General features: G+C 46.1%; 1 protein-coding gene across 2 annotated transcripts; it reads left to right on the top strand.

Moving 5' to 3' along the window:
* The first annotated feature begins 5772 nt into the window (after positions 1-5772).
* On the top strand, positions 5773-24523 carry LOC140207595 (uncharacterized). Of its 2 annotated transcripts, none has more exons than XM_072276141.1 (3): positions 5773-6114; positions 6776-6991; positions 21641-24523. In XM_072276141.1, exon 3 carries the CDS (start codon positions 22058-22060, stop codon positions 23693-23695), a length of 1638 nt encoding a protein of 545 aa, XP_072132242.1. In that variant the 5' UTR covers positions 5773-6114; positions 6776-6991; positions 21641-22057; the 3' UTR covers positions 23696-24523. The 2 variants fall into 2 exon arrangements, with proteins under 2 accessions (XP_072132242.1, XP_072132241.1); XM_072276140.1 differs by having other exon boundaries at positions 6773-6991.
* The last annotated feature ends 771 nt before the right edge of the window (positions 24524-25294 follow it).

Here is a 25294-nt window from a genome sequence, read left to right as displayed (position 1 = left end):
TCCCAGGGCCTGCCGAGGTGTTCCTTCCGAACTTGTAGGTGGCAAGTGCAGACATTGCTCGGATTCCAGCAGAGATACTTAAATCATCCTTAGCAACCGGTGAGGCACCGGTGAATTGGAGGATGGCGAATGAGACCTTAAGATATAGGAGCAGAATTGGGGAAATTGGACCAGTGAGTCGGCTCCGCCATTTCATTCTGGGTCATCTAATTTCCCTCTCTGAGCGAGTTCACACAACCATAAAATAAAGGATCAGAATTAGGTCACTTGCCCCATCAAGTGCATGGGTAATGTGTACTGTTGTTCCGCTGTTTAGGAAAGGCTCTCTGCTGACGTCAGTAGTGGGAAGAATATTGGACAGTAAGGGACAGGGTCTCTGAGTATTTGGACGGGCAGGGACTGATTGGGGATAATCTTTACAGGTCGTGTCCGACGAATATGATAGGGGTTCAAGGGGAATTTGCTGAGAACGTTGATGAAGGCAAGGAAATGGATGTTGTGTGTACAGACATTAGCAAGATATTTGACAAGGTCCCGCATCGGATGCTGGTCAAGAAAGTTCAGACACTTGGCATTCAATGAGCGGTAGTAAATTGTATTAAGTATTGGCTTTGCGAGAGAAGCGTGGTAGCAATTGCCTGTCTGACTGGAGACCTCTGACTGGTGGAGTGCCAAATGGATCCTCCGTTGTTTGCCATCTCCACCATTGATCTAAGTAATAATGTGGTGAACTCGATCCGCACATTTGCGGATGACACCATGATTGGGAGCACAGTGGAAATCGAGGAAGTCTACTGGATTCCTGCAGGATCTGAATCAGCTGTAAAAATGGTAGAAGGATTTTAATACAGACAAGTGCGAGGTGCTGCACTTCAGAAGGACCAACCAGGGTAAGATTTACACAGTGAATGGTACACTGGGGTGTGCTGTAGAACAAAAGGATCTGTGAATACAGACGCATAATTCATTTAAAGTGGCGCACAGGTATATAGGGGTTGAAATGAAAGCATTTGGCAGGCTGGTTTTCATAAATCAAAGTAGTGATCACAGGAGGTAGAATGTAGTGTTGAAGTTGTAAAAGACGCTGTTGAGGCCTAACTGGGAGTATTGTGTACAGGTTTAGTCATCTACTAGGAAGAAAACTATGAATAGGGTTGAAGCAGTCCGGAGGAAATTTACAGGGATCTTCTCGGATCTGGAGAACCTGAGTTAAAATGAAAGATTGGACCGGTTCACACTTTATTACTTGGAGCGTAGAAGATGGAGGGGGATTTGACAGAGGCATAATAAATAATGAGGAGTACATATAGGGTAAATGCACGCAGGCTTTTTCTACGGAGCAACACACACACACAACGCTGGAGGAACTCAGGAGGCCAGAGAGCATCTATAGAAAAGTGTAAACAGTCGACATTTCGGGTCGAGACTCTTCATCTGAACTGAACGTGAAATGTTTCTTTCTTTCTCTCTCTCTCTCTCTCTCTCTCTCTCTCTCTCTCTCTCTCTCTCCCTTTCTCTCTGTCTCTCTCTGTCTCTCTGTCTCTCTGTCTCTCTCTCTCTCTCTCTCTCTCTCTCTCTCTCTGGTAGACTATAGCCTGTCAGTTTGTGAATGTGATCTGCGTGCTGGTCTGTACTCCTGTGAACATATTAAAATTGGGAATCATTCCCTTCCTGGCTCCCATTTTCACTACCACACAACTCCCTGGCTGGTTATAATTTTCAATCAATACGTCACTCCCTCCCTGTCAGCCAAGTTAACCGCGGTGTAATATATAAGTTTCTGCGTCTGCCCCTCCCCGACGGCCATTCCAACAACAGTGCATCTCAAGTTCGCGCGTCAGTCCTTCGATAGCGCCCATTTCCAAACAACCTATCACTCCCCACATGGGTACAATTTCTCGCCATTTGGAATGGGCGTCTTTTCAGAAAGATGCATTTCACAAATATTTCAGGCGCCGTGTTAATCAACAACCCGCTGATTAACCAATGGCGAAGGGGTTTCTTGTTGCAAGAATTGCCCGGATGGAAATACAATATTCAGTTGATGCTAATGTCAATAAATGAATAGTTATAAACCTCTCTGAATCGTACATGGGCGAATGGGTTTGGTTTGTTTTCAAGATGAAATTACGTGCCTCAGAACAGAGAGTCATATGAAACTACAGCAAAAAAAAAAAACAGGCCCTTCGGCCCGTCTAGTCAAACCCGAAAACAGTTAAACTGCCTACTCTCACCGACCTGCACCGTGACCATAATCCTCCATATCCCTGCTATCCATGTACCTACCTAAGCTTCGATTGAACGTTGAAATTGAGCTCGCATGCACCACTTGCTGTCACGACCCTCTGAGTGAAAAAGCACCCCAACCCCTGGTTCCCCGTAAACTTTTCATTTTTCAGCTTCAACCCATGCCTTCTGATTGTAGTCTATCCAACCTCAATAGAAAGAGCCTGCTTGCATTTACCCGCAGCTATACCCCTCATAATTTTGTATACCACTATTAATCCTCTCTCAATCTTCCACGTTCTAAAGAATACAATTTTACCCTGCTCAATCTTTCCCTATAACTCAGGTCCCCCAGACCCGACAACATTCTTGTTTTTTTTTTTTTTCTGTTTTCTTTCAACCTTGTTTACAGCTTTTCTGTGGGTAGGTGACCAAAACTACACACAATTCTCCAAATTTTACTTCGCCACTGTGTTATTCAACTTCAACATAATATCCCATCTCCTGGACTCAGTACGTCGATTTATTAAATACCAACGTACCAAAAACTTTCTTTACGATCCTCTCTTCCTGTGGCACAACTTTCAATAGATTATGGACCTGACCTCCCAGATCCCTTTGTTCCATGACAGTCCTTAGTGCCCTACCGTTCACTAAGAGCTTTCCTGATTGGTCGGACAGAAGTGCAAATCATTGCACTTGTCTGCATTAAATTCGATCGGTCATTTTTCAGCCCATCTTTACAGCTGATGCAGATTCTTCTACAAGCCACGTTGTCCACTATACCCTCAAATTTGGGGCTATCCGCAAATCTGCCGATCAGTTAAGCACATCATTCCAACTCATTGATATAGATGACAAACAACAAATGCCAAGCACTGATTTCTGAGGCACACCACTAGTCACAGGCCTCCGGGCAGAGAGTCAACCCTCCACTAGCACTCTTCCAAAGCGGAATCCTGAATACCGAGCGACTGAACGTTCTCGACCAGCCGCCCATGCTGGACTTTGTCAAAGTCTTGTCGGCAACATTTCTTTCATTCACTTTCCTGGTAGCTTCCTGGAAAAACCCTGTAAGATTAGTTAGACATAACCTACCACGCACGAAGCCATCCTTATGAAGATACAATCAGCAGATATTGGAAATCCAAACAACACATACAAAATGCTGGAGAAACTCAAAATATCGGAGAGCATCTGTACAAAAGAGGACAATCGGCGTTTCGTGCCGAGACACTTCATCGGGACTGGACAGTGCAAGTTTGTCCAAATACATATATATCCAGTCCCGTAGAATAGCTTCCAATAATTTTCACACACTGATGTCAGACTCACCGACCAGTAATTTTCTGGTTTGTGTTTACAGCACTTTGTAAACAGTAGAACAATATCCTCCAATCTCCTGGTACCTCACCTGTCGTTAAGGATGTTTTGAATATCTCCGCAAGGGCCCCATCAATTTCTGCACTTGTCTTCCGCAGGGTCCGAGGAAACATCTTGTTTGATCCTGGAGATTTATCCTTTCTGATTTGCCTCAAGGTGGCAAACGCTTCCTCCTCTGTAATCTGTTCATGGTTCATGAAATTGATACCGCTTTGCCTCGCTTCCATAGGCTCTGCTTCCGTGCCCCGATGAAATGCAGATGCAAATAATTCATTTTAGGTGTTCGACAACTCTTTTGGCTCCACAGATGGATTATCACTCTGGTCTTCAAGAGGTCCAATTTTATCCCTTGCGATCCGTTTGCTCTGAACATGCCTGTCGATTCCTCAGTGATTCTCCTTCATCTTATCTACTAGAGGAACTTCTGCCTTCTTGCAGCCTCCCGGATTTCTTTCTTGAGCTTTCTCTTGCACTTGTACTTTCTCTTGCACTACATAAGGACCGCATGTGATCCGACTTGCCATTATCTGCTTTCTTCTTTTAACCTGCGCCTCAATATCTCTTGAAAATCAGGGTTCCTGCACATGTTATCCTTACCTTTTATTCTGATCTGCACTTGCATGTTTGTAGTGTAAACATGTCGTTTTCGAAGGTCTCACAGCTTCCAATTATATTTTTGCCAGAAAGCCACCTGTCGCAATCCATACCTGCCAGATCCTTTCCGATACCATCAAAATTGTTTTTTTTTTTTCAATTTAGAATCTCAAGCCACCTGTCGGATCTAACATTTTACATACTTACTTTGAAATTATGGGCATCATTGTCACTGGCTGCAGAGTGTTCCTATACACAATCTTCTGTCCCCTGCGCTGCCTCATTCTTTAATAGCAGATTCAATATCGCAGGCTCGCTTATTGGAACCTCTGTGTACTGATGAAGGAAACGTTCTTCGACGCGCTTGACAAACTCTATCCCACCTAGTCCATTTACAGTGTGGGATTCCCAGTAATTATTTGGAAGTTAAAATCACCTACTATAACAAATTTAAGTTTCTTGCAAAGGTCTGCAATCTTACAAATGTGTTCCTCTAAATCCCTAAGACTGTTGGGACGTTTGTATTAGAGCCCTGTTAACATGACCACCTTTCTTATTACTGAGTTCCACACATAACCTCCAGGCTGAGTCGCTGGTGAAGAAGGCGAATGCAATGTTGGCTTCATTTCTAGAGGAATAGAGTATAGCAGCAGGGATGTGATGTTGAGGCTCTATAAGGCGCTGGTGAGACCTCACTTGGAGTACTGTGGGCAGTTTTGGTCTCCTTATTTAAGAAAGGATGTGCTGACGTTGGAGAGGGTACAGAGAAGATTCACTAGAATGATTCCGGGAATGAGAGGGTTAACATATGAGGAACGTTTGTCCGCTCTTGGACTGTATTCCTTGGAGTTTAGAGGAATGAGGGGAGACCTCAGAGAAACATTTCGAATGTTGAAAGGCATGGACAGAGTGGATGTGGCAAAGTTGTTTCCCATGATGGGGGAGTCTAGTACGAGAGGGCATGACTTAAGGATTGAAGGGCGCCCATTCAGAACAGAAATGCGAAGAAATTATTTTAGCCAGAGGGTGGTGAATCTATGGAATTTGTTGCCACGGGCGGCAGTGGAGGCCAAGTCATTGGGTGTATTTAAGGCAGAGATTGATAGGTATCTGAGTAGCCAGGGCATCAACGGTTATGGTGAGAAGGCGGAGGAGTGGGACCAAATGGGAGAATGGATCAGCTCATGACAAAATGGCGAAGCAGACTCGATGGACCGAATGACCGACTTCTGCTCCTTTGTCTTATGGTCTTATGGTCTTACAACGCCTCACTAGTGAAGTTCTACAGTCTGTCCTGGCGGAGCACTGCCATGACATTTTCTCGTACTGGTAACGCTGCCCCTCCTATATTAACCCCTCCCGATCTGTCACGTCTTAAATAATTTGATCCCGAAGTAGGTGTAGCTTATTTGATCAAAGTGTTTGAGCTGAAACTCGCCCTGAGCCGGACAGCCCCGTTCATACACAGGGTGGAGCCCTCAACCCGGCTGGATCAAATTCACAGCCTGGGACTGGCTGAATAAAACGGAGAAGCTTCGCCCCGCTGGTTGCGTCAGAAAAATAAGGAGGAAAAGTGAGATCTACACGGAAATCCAGACAGAAACTATTTGGGAACGCGAGGGAACATTCATACAGCCTCTGTAATTCAGTCTGTGTTTGCTGCATTTGTCTTAGTCCTCTCTCCTCTCTCCCGCTGACCGACCTGTACCAGGCTGGGGAGGAGGTGTGGGACCAGAACTGCGGACTGCCTCATTAACCACGGCTCATCCGGACCTGTCTGTCTGTAATGAGCGACGGACACTCTATAACCGAATAGGGTCGGGAGCAGCAGCGCAGACTGAATTCCGGCGCAGGGTCGGCGCATTTCTCATCCGGGACCGCACTGAACTCCCTCCGGTTTCAACATCAGAGGTACTGCAAATGTTGTCTCCGATTCTGCAAATCCGTGAGCGTGTACAGCGGGGTTCGGCTTTTGTCGGGAGCGGGAGGGAATACAAGGGGAGAAGGGAGCTCTGACACCTTCAGCCAATTAATTGTTGACCAACTGCGTTAAAAGAAACTCGCGCACGGATAGTGATATCTAAAATGTCCCACGGGCCAGGGCAGGATCCCTTCTCCTATTTCTCCCTCTCCCTCTCCCCCCACCCCCCCCCCCTCTCTCTCTCTCTCTCTCTCTCACACACACACACACACACAGTAGGACCCGATGACAACTACAACAGAAGAGCTGAAGGGGACTCAGAATACCAGAGGGACCGTGACATTTTACTGTTTTACTGATCGAGACGTCGCAGTGGAGAATGCCGCTGATCGATTTATTTAATTAAATCCTAACAATGATATTTAAACTGCAAATATGGGAGTTTGAAGTAAAATTAAGTACTGGAATCTCACAAAGTCTGCTAGCAGTTGTAACAAGTAGTCATTCAGATTGTAGACATTGGGGAACTTTCTTTTCTATATCATAGGGAGATCATTTTTTTTCCGTAACAGAAATGCTTAAATACAATATTAAACGAGTTTTGTGCACAGTTGAAGTGGAATGTAGAACTAGTTTGTTTGGTTTCAGCAGAGAAGCCGCTCCCTGCTCCGAGGAATGTCTGCGTGACGGAATCCGCCCTGCGGATAGGGAGCAGTTGGCAAACAGAGAAATCGCGCTGTCAGTCTCACAGAACAGCAACACCGGCCCCTCCCCCACAGCTACTAAATATCCTTCGCTTGGTTTTCTGGTAAGAAATTGGAAGAAAAATATATCCAGACGGAGACAGAACATTCTTGGTGAATTGAGGTGAGACTAATTCAGCTTCTGATCTTTATTTCCGATCAGCACGTTATCTGTGTTTCGGATCAGTGAATAAGAAGTCATCAGATCCATTGTAACGCTCCTCTGGTGGTGGCGGTGTTAGTGATCCTGCAGTTTTCCGTCTGTACGTGTCAGATTTTCCACAGTTTATATCAAGATTAAAAACTCTTCTGCAACCAGCGGTTACAATTTCAAAGCAAGCGTGTGAAAAGCTGTTTAGCCAACACGAGTTCCGTTTCCAAAACTTGTCATTTCAAATGAATTTATGTTGTATTCTCTTTGAAACTGTTTATTGTAGCTGTATCGAGCTGATCTAATCAATGCCATGTAGAAGCAAAGTCTTTGATTCTGTTCAAGGCTTCGATACATGGAGGAATATGTTCAAACAGTAGAGTAGCAGACGGAATTAGGAGTCCTCGTGCAGGACTCCCAAAACATTAATTTCCAGGTCGAGTAAAGAAGGGAAATGCAATGTTGGCATTTATTTCAGGGGGAATAGAATATAAAAGCAAGGAGTTAAAACTGAGCCCTTATAAGACACTAGGCTGGCCGCACTTGGAGTAATGTCAACAGTTTTGGGCCGAATATATTAGAAAGGATGTTTTGTCATTGGAGAGGGTTGACGAGGATGATTCCTGCAATGGCGCTGTTAACATTTAAGCAGCGTTTGGCAGCTATGCACTTGTAGTCACTGGAGTTTATAGCAACGCGTGGAGAATCTTATTGAAACCCACCAAATGTTGAAAGGACTAGACAGGGTGGATGTCTCTTATGGTGGGGTATCCAGAACTAGCAGGCACACCCGCAAAATTGAGGAGTGACTTTTTAGAGCAGAGGTAAGGATGATTTTTATTGAGCCAGAGAGTAGCGAGTCTACTGCGGTGGAGGCCAAGTACGTGGATATATTCTGTACCGGTCCCACCTTTCCTGGAAGAGAGCCCAATGATCGAATCATCTTATGCCCTCCCTCCCACACGAACTCCTTTGCCATGTATTAAACTGTATAATCTTCCTACTCCTGGCCTCACTGTCACGTGGCACGGGTAGAAATCCCGAAGTCACAACCCTGGAGCTCCTGACCTTTAACTTAAGCAACGAACTCCTCACTTGAGAAAATGGCTTATCACCATTGCATAGGAAACCACAACACAGACGCTGTCCCTGTCTGACTTACTCACATCCGCGTACCCTCCGGGCTCACGCTCTTCCTGAACAGCCCTCTTTCTTCAGTCAGTATCTGCAAGATCATAAAATAAACAACTGAAATGATCTGCTAAAGAGTTCCAGTACTGGTGACTATGTTTTCCCAGTTTAAACACTCTCTTCTTATTCCCTACCTGTTAAAAGGGGGACGTTGATGGCGGAAGCGGAGATAAATGCAAGACACAAACAATGAAGTAACAGGACTAGGTTAATCGAGATAGCAAGGTGAGTCAGGAAGAAACGACGCTGGACATTGACACAGGCGCTGGACGAGACTAGGATTCGGGCCCTGGGCTAGGACGTGGACTAGAAACATGGGACCCGGATGGGAAAATAAGGACGAGGAGCCTGGCATAGGAACACGGAACTCCGAAACCAGAGCATGGACAAGGACATGGAATCTGGGTCTTGACTCAGAACCGGAACCCGGGTCCAGGCTAGGACTCGGGACTAGGATCTTGGAAATGACAGGACGTGGCTACAGGACAGGACGTGGTACTCCAGCACAGGACGAGTTACCACAGCAGCGGGCTGGGCGAGGAACTCCTGGGTGGGGCGAGGAAGCGGAACTAGATGAGGACACGAACCTCAGATTTGGACAGGGTTGGAACACGACGTCTGGAATTGATCTTGGAACACAGGAACACAGAGCCTTAGTCTTAAACTGAACGCTCAGAGCCTTGGATGTGGACTGGACACTCAGAGCCTTGGATGTGTACTGGACGAGGTATTTTTGGGCAGGCCGAGGTACTCCAGGGAAGGACGTGGATCTTGGACTAGGTTTGGCTCGGTTCTTGGATTCGGCTTGTTGGGTGCAGAGCCGGGACTCCTCCTTGGAGCGCAAGGCCGGGACTCTTTCTAGGACGTAGGGCCGGGATGCTTTCTAGGACACGAGGCCAGGATGACTACCGAGGCCACTTGCCCAGGGAACTGCCAAGGTACTCCTGGACTGGACGAGGGACTCCTGGACTGGACGAGAACACAAAGCCTTGACTTGGACAGGACTGGAACATGGCACCTGGGACGTGGAACACAGGAACACAGAACACAGAGCCGGGACCCCTCCTTGGAAACAGGACTTAGGGCCAGGGCCTTACACAGTGTCAGGATCCCTCCTTAGGAACAGGACCTAGGGCTAGGACTCTTCTTTGACATGGACACTGAAAACGGGGACACAAAGAGATAGTTCCAAACTCAACGGTAGATAGTTTCTTATCTTGGCGTGGCAAGGCTCCTGTCTCACTCCGGCAGTTGAACTTGACAGGCATGCAGGCGAGGCTGCAGAAGGAAGAGGAAGGGAACAGTCCAGCAGGGAAACTTGGTTTGAGAGGTATTTATGTGCCAGCCCAAAACGGGAATCAGGTGCCTCAATTAAGGCACCCAAAGGAACAAGAGAACACAGGGAAACCCAGAATAAGGAATCGAAAGACCGGACCGTGAACCGGAATGCAGACTTCTTGGACCGGACCATGACACTACCCTGCTCACGTTCACTTTGCCAACTCCAGATATTCCGCCAGATCCGAACCCACTGTGAGGACATTTACATCTCACAGGACGCTGTTCAAATCCCTGTCCCACTCTAATGCAGAGGTCACTTATACCCCACCCCACTTCCTAATCTGCAGTCGCAGCCCATGACGGTTACAGCTGTTTCGAGACCTGAGATTCTGGGGCTCTGTAACAAACACAATGTTAATAACAAGATGCGACAGTAATTAAGGTGAAAAGTGAATTGTTGGTTCCTGAAAGGACACATATCCCGTCTGATCCAATGGACTAGATCCTCCCTAGTTTACAACTTAATTTTCCCTAGGTGATGGAACTACCAATCAACTCACATTCTCCCCACCAAAGTCTACAGTCCCACGCCCTTCCCCCAACTTACCTAACACCCAGAAATCCACCCATAACTTCTACCCACACACAGGCAGATCCCCTTCACCCCAAACCACCACCCAGCTCTGGGAACCGCAAGTAACCGATCCCACAGCTCGGGCTCCGTTGCAAAGCTAAAACCGGCCTCTGAACCGGAGAGGCCGGAGCCTAGAGCCTAGAGCCGGTAAATTTGCTGTTGACACAAAGGTTGGGGATGTTGTGGATAGTGTGGAGGGCTATCAGAGGTTACAGTGGGTCATCGATAGGTTGCAAAACTGGGCTGAGAAGTGGCAGATGGCGTTCAACCCAGAGAAGTGTGAGGTACTTCATTTTGGTAGGTGAAATATGATGGCAGAATATAGTATTAATGGTAAGACTCTTGGCAGTGTGGAAGTTCAGAGAGATTTATCTAATAAGACCCCGGACTGGTCCATTCTTGCCCCCCCGCCCAACACCACACCTATCCTCAATTTGTCTGGACCATTGACCCCATCTCCAGCTCAACAGTCTGTCGGTGTTTGCCCCCAATGTGGTGAATCCCTCTGCTCGCCACCACCGTGGGCTCAGACATTTCCACAAATGAGCCCCTCCTGTTCCCACCGTGAGAAACATCCTGTCCGCTCCCTCTCACATCACCGTTATCCTTTCAATAAAATCCACCCCACCCCCCTCTGCTGGGAATCCTCCCTCCCCGGGAAACTGGCATCAATCCAACGGGCGGAGCGGTCTCCTCCTACCTCTCAGCTATACATCATTCTCCGGCCACAGAGACTCATCACAAACGCCCCTAATTTCTCTCAGGGGAAATTGAAATAAATCAAATACCGTGACATTTGCTCTGTGTTTTGTTCCGCTTTAAGGGGGATTTTGGAGCCGAAGCGGGAGACATCGTCAGTGGTGGTAACGCCCTCTCGACTGGCCCACCTCCGCTATTAGGGGTAAAGAAGTGATTGACTTCTATTTGCATCACTGGGAATAACGTAGCTCGTAAATACTCTGTTGACAGCGGCGGAGGGACTGAGCTAAATTGAGTACAGTAGTACAAACCGTTAAACCCGTCTGAGCGCGGGCCGGGCAGCGCGTTTATGACGTAAAATACCGGACTAGTGACGTCAAATCCCGATGTGCGTCCGGGCCTCCACGTCCTCATCCAGGTCATTTATAAATATCACGAAGAGCTGGGACCCAGAACAGATTGATGAGGCACACCACTGGTCACGGACCTCCATGCAGAATATGACACGTTTGCAACCACTCTTTGCCTTCTGTGGGAAAGCTAGTTCTGAATCCACAAAACAATATCCTCTTGGATTCCATGCCTCCTTACTTTCTCAATAAGACTTGCATGGGGTACCTTATCTGATGCCTTGCTGAAATCCATTTACACTATATCTACTTCTCTACCTTCATCAATGTGTTTAGTCACATCCTCAAAAAAAAAAATCAATCAGGCCCTAAGGCACGACCTGCCTTTCACAAAACCATGCTGACTATTCCTAATCATATTATGCCTTTCCAAATGTTCTAAGTCCTACTTCTCAGGATCGGTTCCATCAACTTACCAACTACTGGAGTAAGACTCACTGGTTTGTAATTTCCTGGGCTATCTAATATTCAATGACAGGACCGGCTGGAGGGGCCGAGTGGCCTGCTCCTGTTCCTGTTATCTGTGTGTTTAAAGAAGAGGAATAACGGGCCCCTTCTTCGGCCTGCAGGATTTCCCAGCGGGTGTTGTAACCATCGGTGTTTGAGGCCAATTGTTCCCAAACGGTCATCAATTTAGCTGAGAGGGCAAATTCAACATATCCAAGTCTGTTATCGACAAATAATGTAGAATTATGTATCGTTAATGACACAAAACCGATATTTTAATATTGTTGCTGACAGAGAATTTTATAATTGATGTTCCATGTGTTATCTGAATGCACGTGTCTGTGATGCTGCTGCAAGTCAGTGTTTCTCTGTACCTGTACCTTCCCGTACTTGTGCACTTGGCAATAAATTCAACAGGACCTGAGAAAACGTGGATACATAGAAACATAGAAAAGCATACAGCACAATACAGGCCCTTCGGCCCGCAAAGCTGTGCCAATCATGTTCCTATCTTAGAAGTACCTAGACTTTACACATAGCCCTCTATTTTCCTCAGCTCCATGCAGCCATCCAGGAGTCTCTTAAAGGACCCTATCGTTTCCGCCTCCACCACCGCCGCCGGCAGCCCATTCCACACATCTCAGTGAGATCTGAGTAGTGATGATCATCTTGGGACCTCGGTAGTTTGAAAAAAATGCAAGACCCTTTGGATTGTCGATGAGCACGGGGATCTTGGAGCCCCAGTTCATTGTTCCCTGGAAGTGACTACACATATTGACTTTATTATTTACTACGCATGCTTAATTTTATTATTCGAGGCATTGAGTTCAGAAGTCAGGAAGTTGTGTTGCAAATTTATAAAATTCTAGTTAGACCACATCTGGAGTATATCATACAGTTCTGGTCGACCCATTCTGGGAAGCATTTTGAGGCTTTGGAGAGGGTGCAGAAGAGGTTTACCAGGATATTGCCTGGATTAGATGACATGTTCCTATCTCTCAACATTAGCAGAGATAGGAACAGACAAGTTAGAAAAGCGTTTAAGTGGAGTACGGGGAGTATGGGTATAGCATGAGGTGGAGGATAAATCCTGGCTGAGGGATTGGAGCAGGGGGCAGGGTTTCAGATTTCTGGATCATTGGGACCTCTTTTGGGGCAGCTGTGACCTGTACAAAAAGAATGGGTTGCACTTTAATTCCAGTGGTCCAATATCCTGGAGGGGAGGTTTGCTAAGGATACTGAGGAGAGTTTAAACTAGAATTGTTGGGGGGGGGGGCGAGACCGAACTGAAGAGACTGGGGAAGAGGCGGTTGGCTCACAAATGGAGAAAGCTTGGAGACAGTGTGTGAGGGAGGATAGGCAGGTGATAGAGAAGGGACGTGCTCAGACCGATGTTTTGAGATGTATCTATTTTAACGCAAGGAGAATTGTGAACAAAACGGATGAGCTTAGCGCGTGGATCAGTACTTGGAAATATGACGTGGTGACCATTACAGAGACTTGGATGGCTCAGGGACAGGAATGGTTACTTCAAGTGCCGGGTTTTAGATGTTTCAGAAAGGACAGGGAAGGAGGCAAAAGAGGTGGGGACGTGGGACTGTTGATTGGAGATAGTGTCACGGCTGCAGAAAAGGTGGAGAAGTTGGTAAAAGAGGGATTGTCTACGGAGTCTCTGTTGGTGGAGGTTAGGAACAGGAAGAGGTCAATAACTTGACTGGGTGTTTTTAATAAACCGCCCAATAGTAACAGGGATATCGAGGAGCAGATAGGGAAGCAGATCTTGGAAACGTGTAATAATAACAGAGTTGTCGTGATGGGAGAGTATAATTTTCCAAATACCCATTGGCATCTCCCTAGAGCAAGGGGTTTAGATGGGGTAGAGTTTGTTAGGTGTATCCAGGAAGGTTTCGTGACACAATATGTAGAAAAGCCTACAAGAGGAGAGACTGTACTTGATTTGGTATTGGGAAATGAACCTGGTCAGGTGTCAGATCTCTCAGTGGGACAGCATTTTGGAGATAGTGATCATAATTCTATCTCCTTTACAATAGCATTGGAGAGAGATAGGAACAGACAAGTTATAAAGGCGTTTAATTGGAGTAAGGAGAATTGTGAGGCTATCAGGCAGGAAATTGGAAGCTTAAATTGGGAACAGATGTTCTCAGGGAAAAGTGCTGAAGAAATGTGGCAAATGTTCAGGGGATACAGTAGTTGTGTGGAATTCTGCACAGGTACGCTCCAATGAGACAGGGAAGTTATGTTAGGGTACAGGAACCGTGGTGTACAAAGGCTGTAATAAATCTAGTCAAGAAGAAAAGAAAAGCTGACAAAAGGTTCAGAGACCTATGTACTGTTAGGGATCTAGAAGATTATAAGGCTAACAGGAAGGAGCTTAAGAAGGAAATTAGAGAGCCAGAAGGGGCCATGAGAAGGCCTTGGTGGGCAGGATTAAAGAAAACTGAAAGGCATTCTACAAGTATGTGAAGAGCAAGAGGACAAGACATGAAAGAATAGGACCTATCAACTGTGACAGTGGGAAAGTATGTATGGAACCGGAAGAAATAGCAAAGGTACTTTATGAATACCTTCAGTATTCACTATGGAAAAGGATCTTTGTGATTGTAGTGATGACTTGCAGCAGACTGAAAAACTTGAGCATGTAGATATTAAGAAGGAAGATGTGTTGGAGCTTTTGGTAAGCATCAATAGACAATAGGTGCAGGAGTAGGCCATTCGGCCCTTCGAGCCAGCACCGCTATTCATTGTGATCATGGCTGATCATCCACAATCAGTACCCAGCCCCTGCCTTCTTGCCAAATCCCTTGACTCCACTATCATTAACAGCTCCATCTAACTCTTTCTTGAAAGCATCCAGAGAATTGGCCTCCACTGCTTTCTGAGGCAGAGCATTCCACAGATCCACAGATCTCTGGGTGAAAAAAAAGTTTTCCTCAACTCCGTTCTAAATTGTCTACTCCTTATTCTCAAACTGTGCCATTTGGTTCTGGACTCCCGCAACATCGGGAACATGCTTCCTGCCTCCAGCGTGTCCAAATCCCTTAATAATCTTACATGTTTCAATCAGATCCCCTCTTATCCTTCTACATTCCAGTGTATACAAGCCCAGTCGATCCAATCTTTCAACATATGAAAGTCCCGCCATCCAGGGAATTACACTTGATAACCTACGCTGCAGTCCCTCAGTAACAAGAATGTCCTTCCACAAATTCGGAGACCGAAACTGTACACAGTACTCCAGGTGTGGTCTCACCAGGGCGCTGTACAACAACAAGAGGATCTCTTCGCTCCTACACAACTCCCCTCGTTATGAAGGCCAAGATGCCATTAGCTTTTTTCACAGTAAGCTGTATCTGCATGCTTACTTTCAGTGACTGATGAACAAGGACACTTAGATCTCGTTATGCTTCCCCTTTTTCTAACTTGACACCATTCAGATAGTAATCTGCCTTCCTGTTCTTGCCACCAAAGTGGATAACCTCACATTTATCCATATTAAACTGCATCTGCCTTACATCTGCCCACTCACTTAACCTATCATAACCTCCCCCTCACATTCCACACTGCCACCCAGATTTGTGTTACTTGCAAATTTGCTAATGTTACTTTTAATCCCTTCATCTAAATCATTAATATATATTGTAAATAGCTGCGGTCCCAGCACCAAGACTTGCAGTACCCCACTAGTCACCGCCTGCCATTCTGAAAGGGACCTGTTAATCCCTACTCTTTGTTTCCTGTTAGCCAACCAATTTTCTATCCATGTCAGTAGTCTACACCCAAAACCATGTGATCTAATTTTGCCCACTAATCCCCTATGTGGGACCTTATCAAAGGCTTTCTGAAAGTCCAGGTACTTTACGTCCACTGGCTCTCCCGTGTCCATTTTCACAGTTACATCGTCAGAAAATTCCAGAAGATTAGTGAAGCATAATTTCCCCTTCATAAATCCCTGCCGACTCGGATCGATCCTGTTACCGCTATCCAAATGTGCATAATGCAATGAGATTACACATAAATATGGAAAAGGAGAGCTCTGGACCACGGGGTGAGATTATAAATTGGAAAAAGGTCAATTTGATGGTATCGGAAAGCATCTGACAAGTGTGGATTGGGACAGGCTGTTTTCTGGCAAAGGAGTACTTGGTAAGTGGGAGGTCTTCAGAAGTGAAATTCTGAGGGTGTCAAGTTTGTATGTGCCTGCCAAAATAAAAGTTGAAAGGTAACTGGTGCAGGGAACATTGGTTTTCAAGAGATATTGAGGCCCCGGATATTTTGTTCCTCTAAATGTGTCACAGTTGGGAACAGACCCAAATGCAAGACACAGACGTTGAAGTACAAGGAACAGCACTTGACTAGAGTAGGGACGTGACAGGATACAGGCAAGGAGCAGGGACAAGAATGCAGACTTGGGTTTGGACCCCGAGCCAGAGACTGTACAAGGACCCAGAACCTGGGTCGTGCCTCGGGCTCGGGCCCCAGAACCAGGCATGGACATGACATGACTGCAGGACTGGACGCTGGGGTCTTGAAACCTGAGGCTTGAAGACAGGCTTGGGGACTTGAGGCTTGAGGCTTGGATACAGGCTTGGGGACTTGAGGCTTGAGGCTTGGAGACAGGCTTGATGTCTTGAGGCTTGAACCTGGAGACAGGCTTAGGGTCTTGTGGCTTGAGGCTGGAGTCTTGGTCTTGAGGCTTGAGGCTGGGGTCTTGCTCTTGAGGCTAGGGTACTTCGAGGCTTGGGTATCAACTCCGAGCCAGAGACCGAGCAAGGACCCAGAACCTGGGATTTGACTCAGGCTCGGACTCCAGAACTAGGCGAAGACAAGACGAGGCTACAGGACTGGACATGGCTTGGGTGAGGAACTCCTGGGTAGGGCGAGACACAAGGACAGGTAAAGGCACATGGACAGGACTCGGATAGGACTGGACTAGGCACGCACTGGACGAGGACATTCAGGAGCATGGAGCCTTGGACTAAAAGAGATGGGAGCATGGAGCCTTGGACTAGGGGAGACGAGAGCATGGAACACAGAGCCGGGATCCCTCCTTGGGAACAGGACGAAGGGCTGGGACTCATACACATAACACTGAACACTGAAACAGATTTCCACACAAATTGGCAGCAAATAGCCGGACCCACCTAGCGAAGGCGAGGACACAGAGACAGTTGTCAACACTAAGTAGCGGCAAACGACCGGACCTACCTAGCGAAGGCGTGGACACAGAGAAACATTTCCACACAACGAAATAAAGTGCCTTATCTTGACTTAACAAGGCTCTGGTCTTGTTCCGGCGGTAATACTTAAGCGATACAGGCGGGGTCTCCAGGCTTGGTGAGCAGGCAGAGAGTCAGGCGAGTTATCCAAGCAGAGAGTCAGGTGAGGTATCCAGGCAGAGAGTCAGGCGAGGAGGGAAAGTCAAGGAGGGGAACAGAACAGTCCAGCAGGGAATTCCTGTTTTGCAGAGGTATTTATGTCTCACTCCCAAAATGAGAATCATGTGCCCACAGCAGGAACTGGGGAAAACCGGAAACCCCGGAACAAGGAACCATAGACCAGACCATGAACCGGAACACGGACTTTATGGACTGGACTATGAGAAAATGCCTCAGTCTGTTGGGTGCAACCAAGACACATTAATGACTACAATATCATAATTCTAAGCTTGAGCTCATCCGACATTTTTAGTTGTCTTCCATTGGTTCCGAAAAGCTTCCAAATGTTTTTTGCTCTTTTATTTGTCCTCTCTTTAGCTTTTATGTTGGCTTTGGCTTCTCATTTTAGCCACAGCTATGTCCTCCTGCCTTTCCAAATCTTCCACCCCTTTGGGATGTATCTATCACTCACTTCCCGCATTGTTCCCAGAAACTCCAGCCATTGCTGCTCCATTGTATTCGTACAAGTTTCCCCTTCCAATCAAGTTTTGGGCAGCTTCTCTGCAATAGAAATATGGAGAAGATCATTACAGAAATATGCCCACTCTGGAAGATCAAAATGGTAATCTATACGAGGAGGCAAGAGAGATGGGAGAGATTTTAAATATTACTTTTGCACCTGTATTTACTCAGGAGACGGTTACAGAGTCTATAGAAGTGAGGCAAAGCAGCATCAACTTCATGGACCCTGTACAGATTACAGAGGTGGAGGTGTTTGCTGTCTTAAGGCAAATTAGCGTGGATAAATCCCCAGAGCCTGACAAGTTGTTCCCTGGGACCCTGCAGAAGACAAGTGCAGAAATTTATGGAGACCAAGCACAGATATTTAAATCAAACTTAGTGACAGGCGAGGGACTGGAGGATTGGAGGATAGCCAATGTTGTTCCGTTGTTCAAGAAACGTTCTAAAAATAAACTACGAAATAGTACATCGGTGAGCTTGACATCAGTAGTTGGAAAGTTATTGGAACATATGAGCAGGAACCGGATATGTAAGTATTTGGATAGATGTGGACTGATTAAGGATAGGCAACATGTCTTTGTGCATGGTAGGTCATGTCTAACCAACTTTATAGAGGTTATCGAGGAAATTATCAGGAAAGTGGATGAAGGCAAGGCAGTTGATGTTTTCTACATGGACTTTAGCAAGGCACTTGGCAAAGTCTCATATGGAAGGTGGGTCAAGAAGGTTCAGTCATTCAGCATTCAAGATGAAATATTAAATTGGGTGAGACACTGAATTTGTGAGAAGCTAGAGTGTGGTTGCAGATGGTTGCCTCTCTGACTGGAGGCCTGTGACTAGTGATGTGACATAGGGATCAGTGCTGTATCTGTTGTTGTTTGTCATCTATGTCAGTAATCTGGTTGATAACATGGTTAACTGGATCAGCAAATTTGTGGGTGAAACCAAGAATGGGGGTTTAGCGTACTGCGAGAAGACTATCTTAACTTGCAGTGCGAACTGGACCAGCTGGAAAAATGGCTTGAGAAATGGAAAATGGAATTTAATGCTTACTAGTGCGAGTTGTTGAACTTTGGTAGGACCTACTAGTGTAGGTCTTACACAGTGATTGGTAGGGCACTGAGGAGTGTTGTTGAAGGAAGAGATCTGGGAATACAGACCTGACGAAGGGTCTCGGCCTGAAACGTCGACTCTATCTCTTCCTAGAGATGCTCCCTGGCCTGCTGCGTTACCCAGTAACTTTGATGTGTGTTGCTTGAATTTCCAGCATCTGCAAAATTCCTCATGTTTACGTCTGGGAATACAGGTCTATATTTCACTCAAAGTGGTATCACAGGTAGATAGAGATGGGAAGAAAGATTTTGGCACATTGGCCTTCATAAACCAAAGTACTAAGTACAGGAGATGGATTTATGTTGATATTGTACAAAACACTGGTGAGGCCTAATTTGTAGTATTGGGTGCAGTTTTGGTCACCAACAAACAGGAAGATGTAAAAGCAGTTGAAAGAGTTCAGAGAAAATTCACAAGGATTTTGCTTTGGTGTGGATATGGAGTGATGCACCCCAGTACAAGCCAACAACACAAAATATCAAACAATGCACAATGTGCGAGTAAATGATTGGACTCTATAGTTATTTCTTAGTGGTGGGTTAGTAGAAACAGATAAAATAAAGGCACCAAATCTGTACATTTATCAGTTTTGTGCCCAAAAGATTTTAATACGGTGGAGCTCACACCACCGGTTCCATCCACAATGACCATCCGAGCCTCCGGCCACCATCTGAAACGCCGAACCCCGATAGCCGCCGTCCTGGGATGCCAGCCGCTGTGCATACATCCGTCCTCTTTGCTCGCCTCCCGAAAAGACCGCGAACTAGCTCAGCTCACACATAGAAGATAATATAACAAACACTCTATTGGTTAGTATCCCCCTTATCTGCAGTTATAACGCAAGCATTTCAGTTGCAGTGACCCATTACATCACTAGGTAACATTACAAAGAAGCTATTTCATCACAACGCTACAGAGACGCCATTTTGTCAGCCTTAATTGTTAACATTACAGTTAATAACCCTACATAAGTATTTAGATAGATGTGGACTGATTAAGTTGGCAGCATGGGCTTGTGCATGGTAGTCATGTCTAATCAAACATCGAGTCTCACGAGGATGTTATCAGGAAAGTGGAAGAAGGCAAGTCAGCGGATGTTGTCTACAAGGACTTCAGCAAGGCACTTGACAAAGTCTCATATGGGAGGTCAAGAAGGTTCAGTCACTCAGCATTCAAAATGAGATAGTAAATTGGATGAGTCAGAGGTTTTGGGAGAAGTCGATGCTTGCCTCTCTGACTGGAGACCTGTGACTAGTGGTGTACCACAGGGATCGGTGCTGGATCTGTTGCTGTTTGTCATCTATGTCAGATATCTGGATGATAACATGGTTAACTAGATCAGCACACTTGTGGATGACACCAAGATTGGGGGTGTAGTGGGCAGTGAGGATGACTATCATGGCTTGCAGTGTGATCTGGACCAGCTGGTAAAATGGCCTGAGAAATGGAAGATGGAATTTAAAGCAGACAAGTTCGAGGTTTTGCACATTGCTAGGACCTACCAGTGTAAGTCTAACTCAGTGACTGATAGGGCATGGAGGAGTGTTGTTGAAGAAAGAGATCTGGTAATACATGTCTATAATTCACTCAAAGTAGTGTCACAGTTCGATAGGGACGGCCAGAAAGATTTTGGCACATTGGCCTTCATAAACCAGAGTACTGAGTAAAGGAGATGGATGTTATGTTGACGTTGTACAAGACATTGTTGAGGCCTAATTTGGAGTATTGTGTGCAGTTTTGGTCACGAACCTACAGGAAAGATGTAAAAGAGGTTGAAAGAGTTCAGAAAGAAATTTGCAAGGATTTTGCCAGGTCTGGACTTGAGTTATAAGGAGAGATTGAACTGGACTTTATTCCTCAGACGTAAAAGATTGAGGGGAGATTTGATAGAGGTGTACCAAAATTATGAGGGTTATAGATGAGGTAAATGCAAGCTGGCTTTTACCACAGAGATTGGATGGGACTACAAACAGAGACTATGGGTTAAGAATGAAATGTGAAACGTTGAGGGGAACGTGAGGGGAAGCTTCATCACACAGACGGTCGTGCGAGTGTGGAATGAGCAGCCAGATCAAGTGGTGCATGCGAGCTCGATTTCAATGTTAAGGGTATGTATAGGTACCTGGATGGTAGGGGTCTGGGAGTGGACAGTTTAAATAGTTCAGCACAAACTAGACAGGACAAATTCTGTGACAAGAACCTGAAATAATAGAAATATTCATTCTATTTCCTTTTAACAGCTATGCGGACCAACCATTCATCTCAGCAGGAAATCTTTACATGGCTTTAATATGTGGCATTTTAAATGAACAGTATATAAAAGAAAATCGCAGCTGTAGATTAACAAAGGGTATTTGTGTGAGACTGTGTCAGTTACCGTGGGGCCAGACACCCATGCATCTTAGTGGGGACAGGGAATAATACCAATGGAGAGAGTCAAACTGAGCCAGGTCACAGATTGGAGACGGCAGAAACATAGAAAAGTATCCTACAGCACAAACAGGCCCCTCGGCCCATAAAGCTGAGCCGAACATGTTCTTACCTGAGAAATTACCTGGGGTTACCCATAGCCGTCTAATTTTCTGAGCTCCATATACCTGCCCAGGAGTCTCTTAAAATATCCGATAGCATACACCTCCACCAATATCACCGGTAGCCCATTCCACGCACTCACCACTCTGCGTTAAAAAAAAACTTACCCCTGATACCTCCTCTGCACCCATTCTCACAGAGACAGGAACAGCATCAGAGAAGTTGATGTCCATTCCAGATACCAGCACTATGTCCAGTTAGAAGATAATTTTTCTCTCCAACTTGGGTTGACCCTCGCTGTAACAGTGCGATGTCAGATCACACTTTGGCGATTAAAGTGATCGCATCTGAAATGTTATCCTTCACCCATTGACGGACTTTGTAATTTTTTTTCCAGGTTAAAAACGACAAGCAATTTGTCTACGGGAATCTCGAACACAACACACCAGTTTTGCTGTGTCTGCCCAGATATTTAAAAAGTGGAACGTTGTATTCATGCATTCGTCCTTCCTGCTCAGACTGTGAGGAGGGATTTATTTGTCGATCCTTCTTGTTTAGACTGGGAAGGGACACGCTCGGTCATCTGACCTACTGGCATACTCGTCATTTTACACAGGGTTCATCTGCTCCGACTGTGGGGACAGATTCACTTGGTCATCTCAACTGAAGGTACATCAGCGAGTTCACACTGGGACAAGGCCATTCACCTGTTCTGTGTGTGGGAAGGGATTCACTTGGTCATCCCACTTATGGACACACCAGTAAGGAGAGTCCAGTCACTCTGCTCAATTTGTGGGGCAGCTCATCTGACCTAATGGCACATCAGCGAGTTCACACTGGGGAGAGGCCACTCACCTGCTCAGACTGTGGGAAGAGATTCACTTACTCTTCCAGCCTACAGAGACACCAGTCACTTCACAATGGAATGTGGCCATTCGCCTGCTCAGGCTGTGGGAAGGGATTCACTCGATCATCTCAAATGAAGGAACATCAGAGAGTTCACACTGGGGAGAGACAGTTCACCTGCTCACACTGTGGGAAGGGATTCACTTCGTTCTTTCAGCTGAAAGCACATCAGAGACTTCACACTGGGGAGAGGGTATTCATCTGTTTGTTGTGTGGGAAGGGATTCACTCAGTTATCTAACCTAAAAGCACACAAGTCAGTTCACACCAGGGAGAGGCCTTTCACCTGTTCAGACTATGGGAAGAGATTCACTCGATCATCTCAACTGAAGGTACTTCAGAGAGTTCACACCAAGGGGAAGTTATTCACCTGCTCAGACTGTGGGAAGAGATTCACTCGATCATCTCAACTGAAGGTACATCAGAGAGTTCACACCAAGAAGTCGTTCACCTGCTCAGACTGTGGGAAGGAATTCACTCAGTCATCCCACCTACTGAAACACCAGTCAGTTCATGCTGGGGAGAAGCTGTTCACTTGTTCAGTCTGTGGGAAGAGATTCACTCACTCTTCCAGCCTACAGAGACACCAGTCAGTTCACACTGGAAAGAGGCCGTTCACCTGTTCAGACTGTGGGAAGGGATTCACTGGGTCCTTTCAGCTGAAGGCACATCAGAGAATTCACACTGGGGAGAGACCATTCATCTGTTTGTTGTGTGGGAAGGGATTCACTCGGTTATCTAACCTAAAAGCACACATGTCAGTTCACACAGGGGAGAGGCCATTTACCTGCTCAGACTGTGGGAAGGGATTCACTCGATCATCTCATCTGAAGGAACATCAGAGAATTCACACTGGGGAGAAGCCGTTCACCTGCTCAGAATGTGGGAAGGGATTTACTCAATCATCATACCTGCAGAGACACAAGCTAGTTCACAGTGGGGAGAGGCTGTTCATCTGTTCCGACTGTGGCAAAGGATTCAATCGATTATACCACTTACAGATGCACCAGCGAATTCACACAGGGGAGAGGCCGTTCAGCTGCTCAGTCTGTGGGAAGGAATTCCATCGATCATCCGACCTTCGGAGACACCAGCGAATTCACACTGGGGAGAGGCCATTCAACTGCTCAGTCTGTGGGAAAGGATTCACTTTGTCATCTCACCTACTGACACACCAGTCAGTTCACACTGGTGAGAGGCCGTTCACCTGCTCAGTCTGTGGGAAGAGATTCACTCAGTCATCCAACCTACTGAGACACCAGAGAGTTCACACTGGGGAGAAGTCATTCACTTGCTCAGACTGTGGAAAAGGTTTCATTCGGTCATCCGAACTGCTGGCACACCAGCGAGTTCACACTGGGAAGAAGCCGTTCACCTGCTCAGCCTGTGGGAAGGGATTCACTCGGTCATCCACCCTACTGGCACACCAGTCAGTTCATACTGGGGGAGGCCGATCATCTGCTCAAACCGTGGGAAGAGATTCTCAGTCAAATCAACTGAATGTGCATCAGCGAGTTGACAATGGGGGGAGGCCGTTCACCTGCTGAGAATGTGGGAAGGGATTCACTCGGACAACTAACCTACCGGGTTCACACTGGGGAGAAAATTTAAATAAGCTGCATGCTGGATATTTGTCCATCACCGTTGCTGAACGCAATTTTGAGAGTGACTGTCAGTGCTGAACTCTGCAATTATTGCTGCTGCTCACCACACCCAGTCCTGCACCCTGGTCACTGGGCATGGGAGGAGTTTCTTCTGCTGCATATTCACCTTTAATGGGACTGGAGTTTAATATTATGGATCTGAGACAAATAAATCAGTTCTATTTTAAACCATCTCAGATACTTAGTGAATTTATAACACACTTAGTGTATAGTCGACAGTCAACTCAGGCCGCCTGGACCCTGCCAGTGATTCTGTTCTACGACAGTCCTTTTAAAGCCTCCCCTGTTGTTCATCTCTCGCTCTCCCTGTGGTGATGGGTTCCAAACAGTCACTACTCTGTGGGTGAAGAGGTATCCCTCGAATTTACTGCAGACAGAAGAAGACGAGCTGACCACAGTTCTGTCTGACATGTTCTTTGCTCCTCAAATCTCTGAGCTGAGGAAGAATGACATTGGTAGTTAAACTCTTTATTCAGGGTTCATTTCCACATTATTGATCATTTCCCCTGCTTCTAAATGGCTGTAAGAAAACATCACTATCCTCTGAAGACTGAAAGCAGAATGGGAAACCATTAGTTGGATGTTCAACGGAGCTGGGTCAGAAACCACAGGCGGGTCCTCACAGGGCAGAGTTTGGGGCTCTGGACGGTGGTCAGGGTAAAAACGTATGATGAGGAGAAGGGAATCAGCGGCAGGGCGTGACAACGGATGACAGAGTAGCAACATTCGGTTGCTGATTCACAGAGAAAAGAATTCGGTTGCCTGACAGATGAGAAACAAACAATGCCTGTTGTGTTGGGAATAGGTATATCTGTTGAGGGAGCTGTTCCTGCTTGTTTATCCTGTAATATTATATCCGGATGGTTATTATGGATTGTCCTATTAGTAGTAATGTATTTTTATATAGGCATCCATTAGTCTCATGTGACTATGGATGTGCGCCTTGGAAAGTTTCCAGGACGCAGACATGGGCAAGGTTGTATGGTAGACCAGCGGTTGCCCATGGTGCAAGTCTCCTGTCTCCACGCCACCGATGTTGTTCAAAGGAGGGGCATTAGGACCCATACAGCTTGGCACCAGTGTTGTCGCAGAGCAATATGTGTTTAAGTGCCTTGCTCAAGGTCACATACGCTGCCTCAGCCAAGGATCGAGCTAGCGACCTTCAAATCACTAGACGAACGCCTTAACCATTTGGTGACGTGCCAACATATTTTTCTAATTTTTCTAATGTATTGATTATCATATAATTTGTAAGATCTTGACTAAAACTGGATCAGGCTTAAATTTATGCTGTCTTTATGAAGTTACGGTGGTCATTCATGAGTTGGTATTTTAAAACAAGATTTTGGTGTATGATATTTGCCAATTGAGTAATCCTCTTTCAAGTATCACTAGATTTGGGAATGTTTATGGTGAACTAGAAATTTGCAAATGCCACTCCATTCTTTAAGAGAGGAGAGCAGCATAAGAAAGGAAATTATA

The sequence above is a fragment of the Mobula birostris genome, chromosome 13 (genome assembly GCF_030028105.1).
Source record: "Mobula birostris isolate sMobBir1 chromosome 13, sMobBir1.hap1, whole genome shotgun sequence".
NCBI lineage: Eukaryota > Metazoa > Chordata > Chondrichthyes > Myliobatiformes > Myliobatidae > Mobula > Mobula birostris.
The sequence above is the reverse complement of the archived record's forward strand: the minus strand, read 5'-3'. Positions and strand labels throughout refer to the sequence as shown.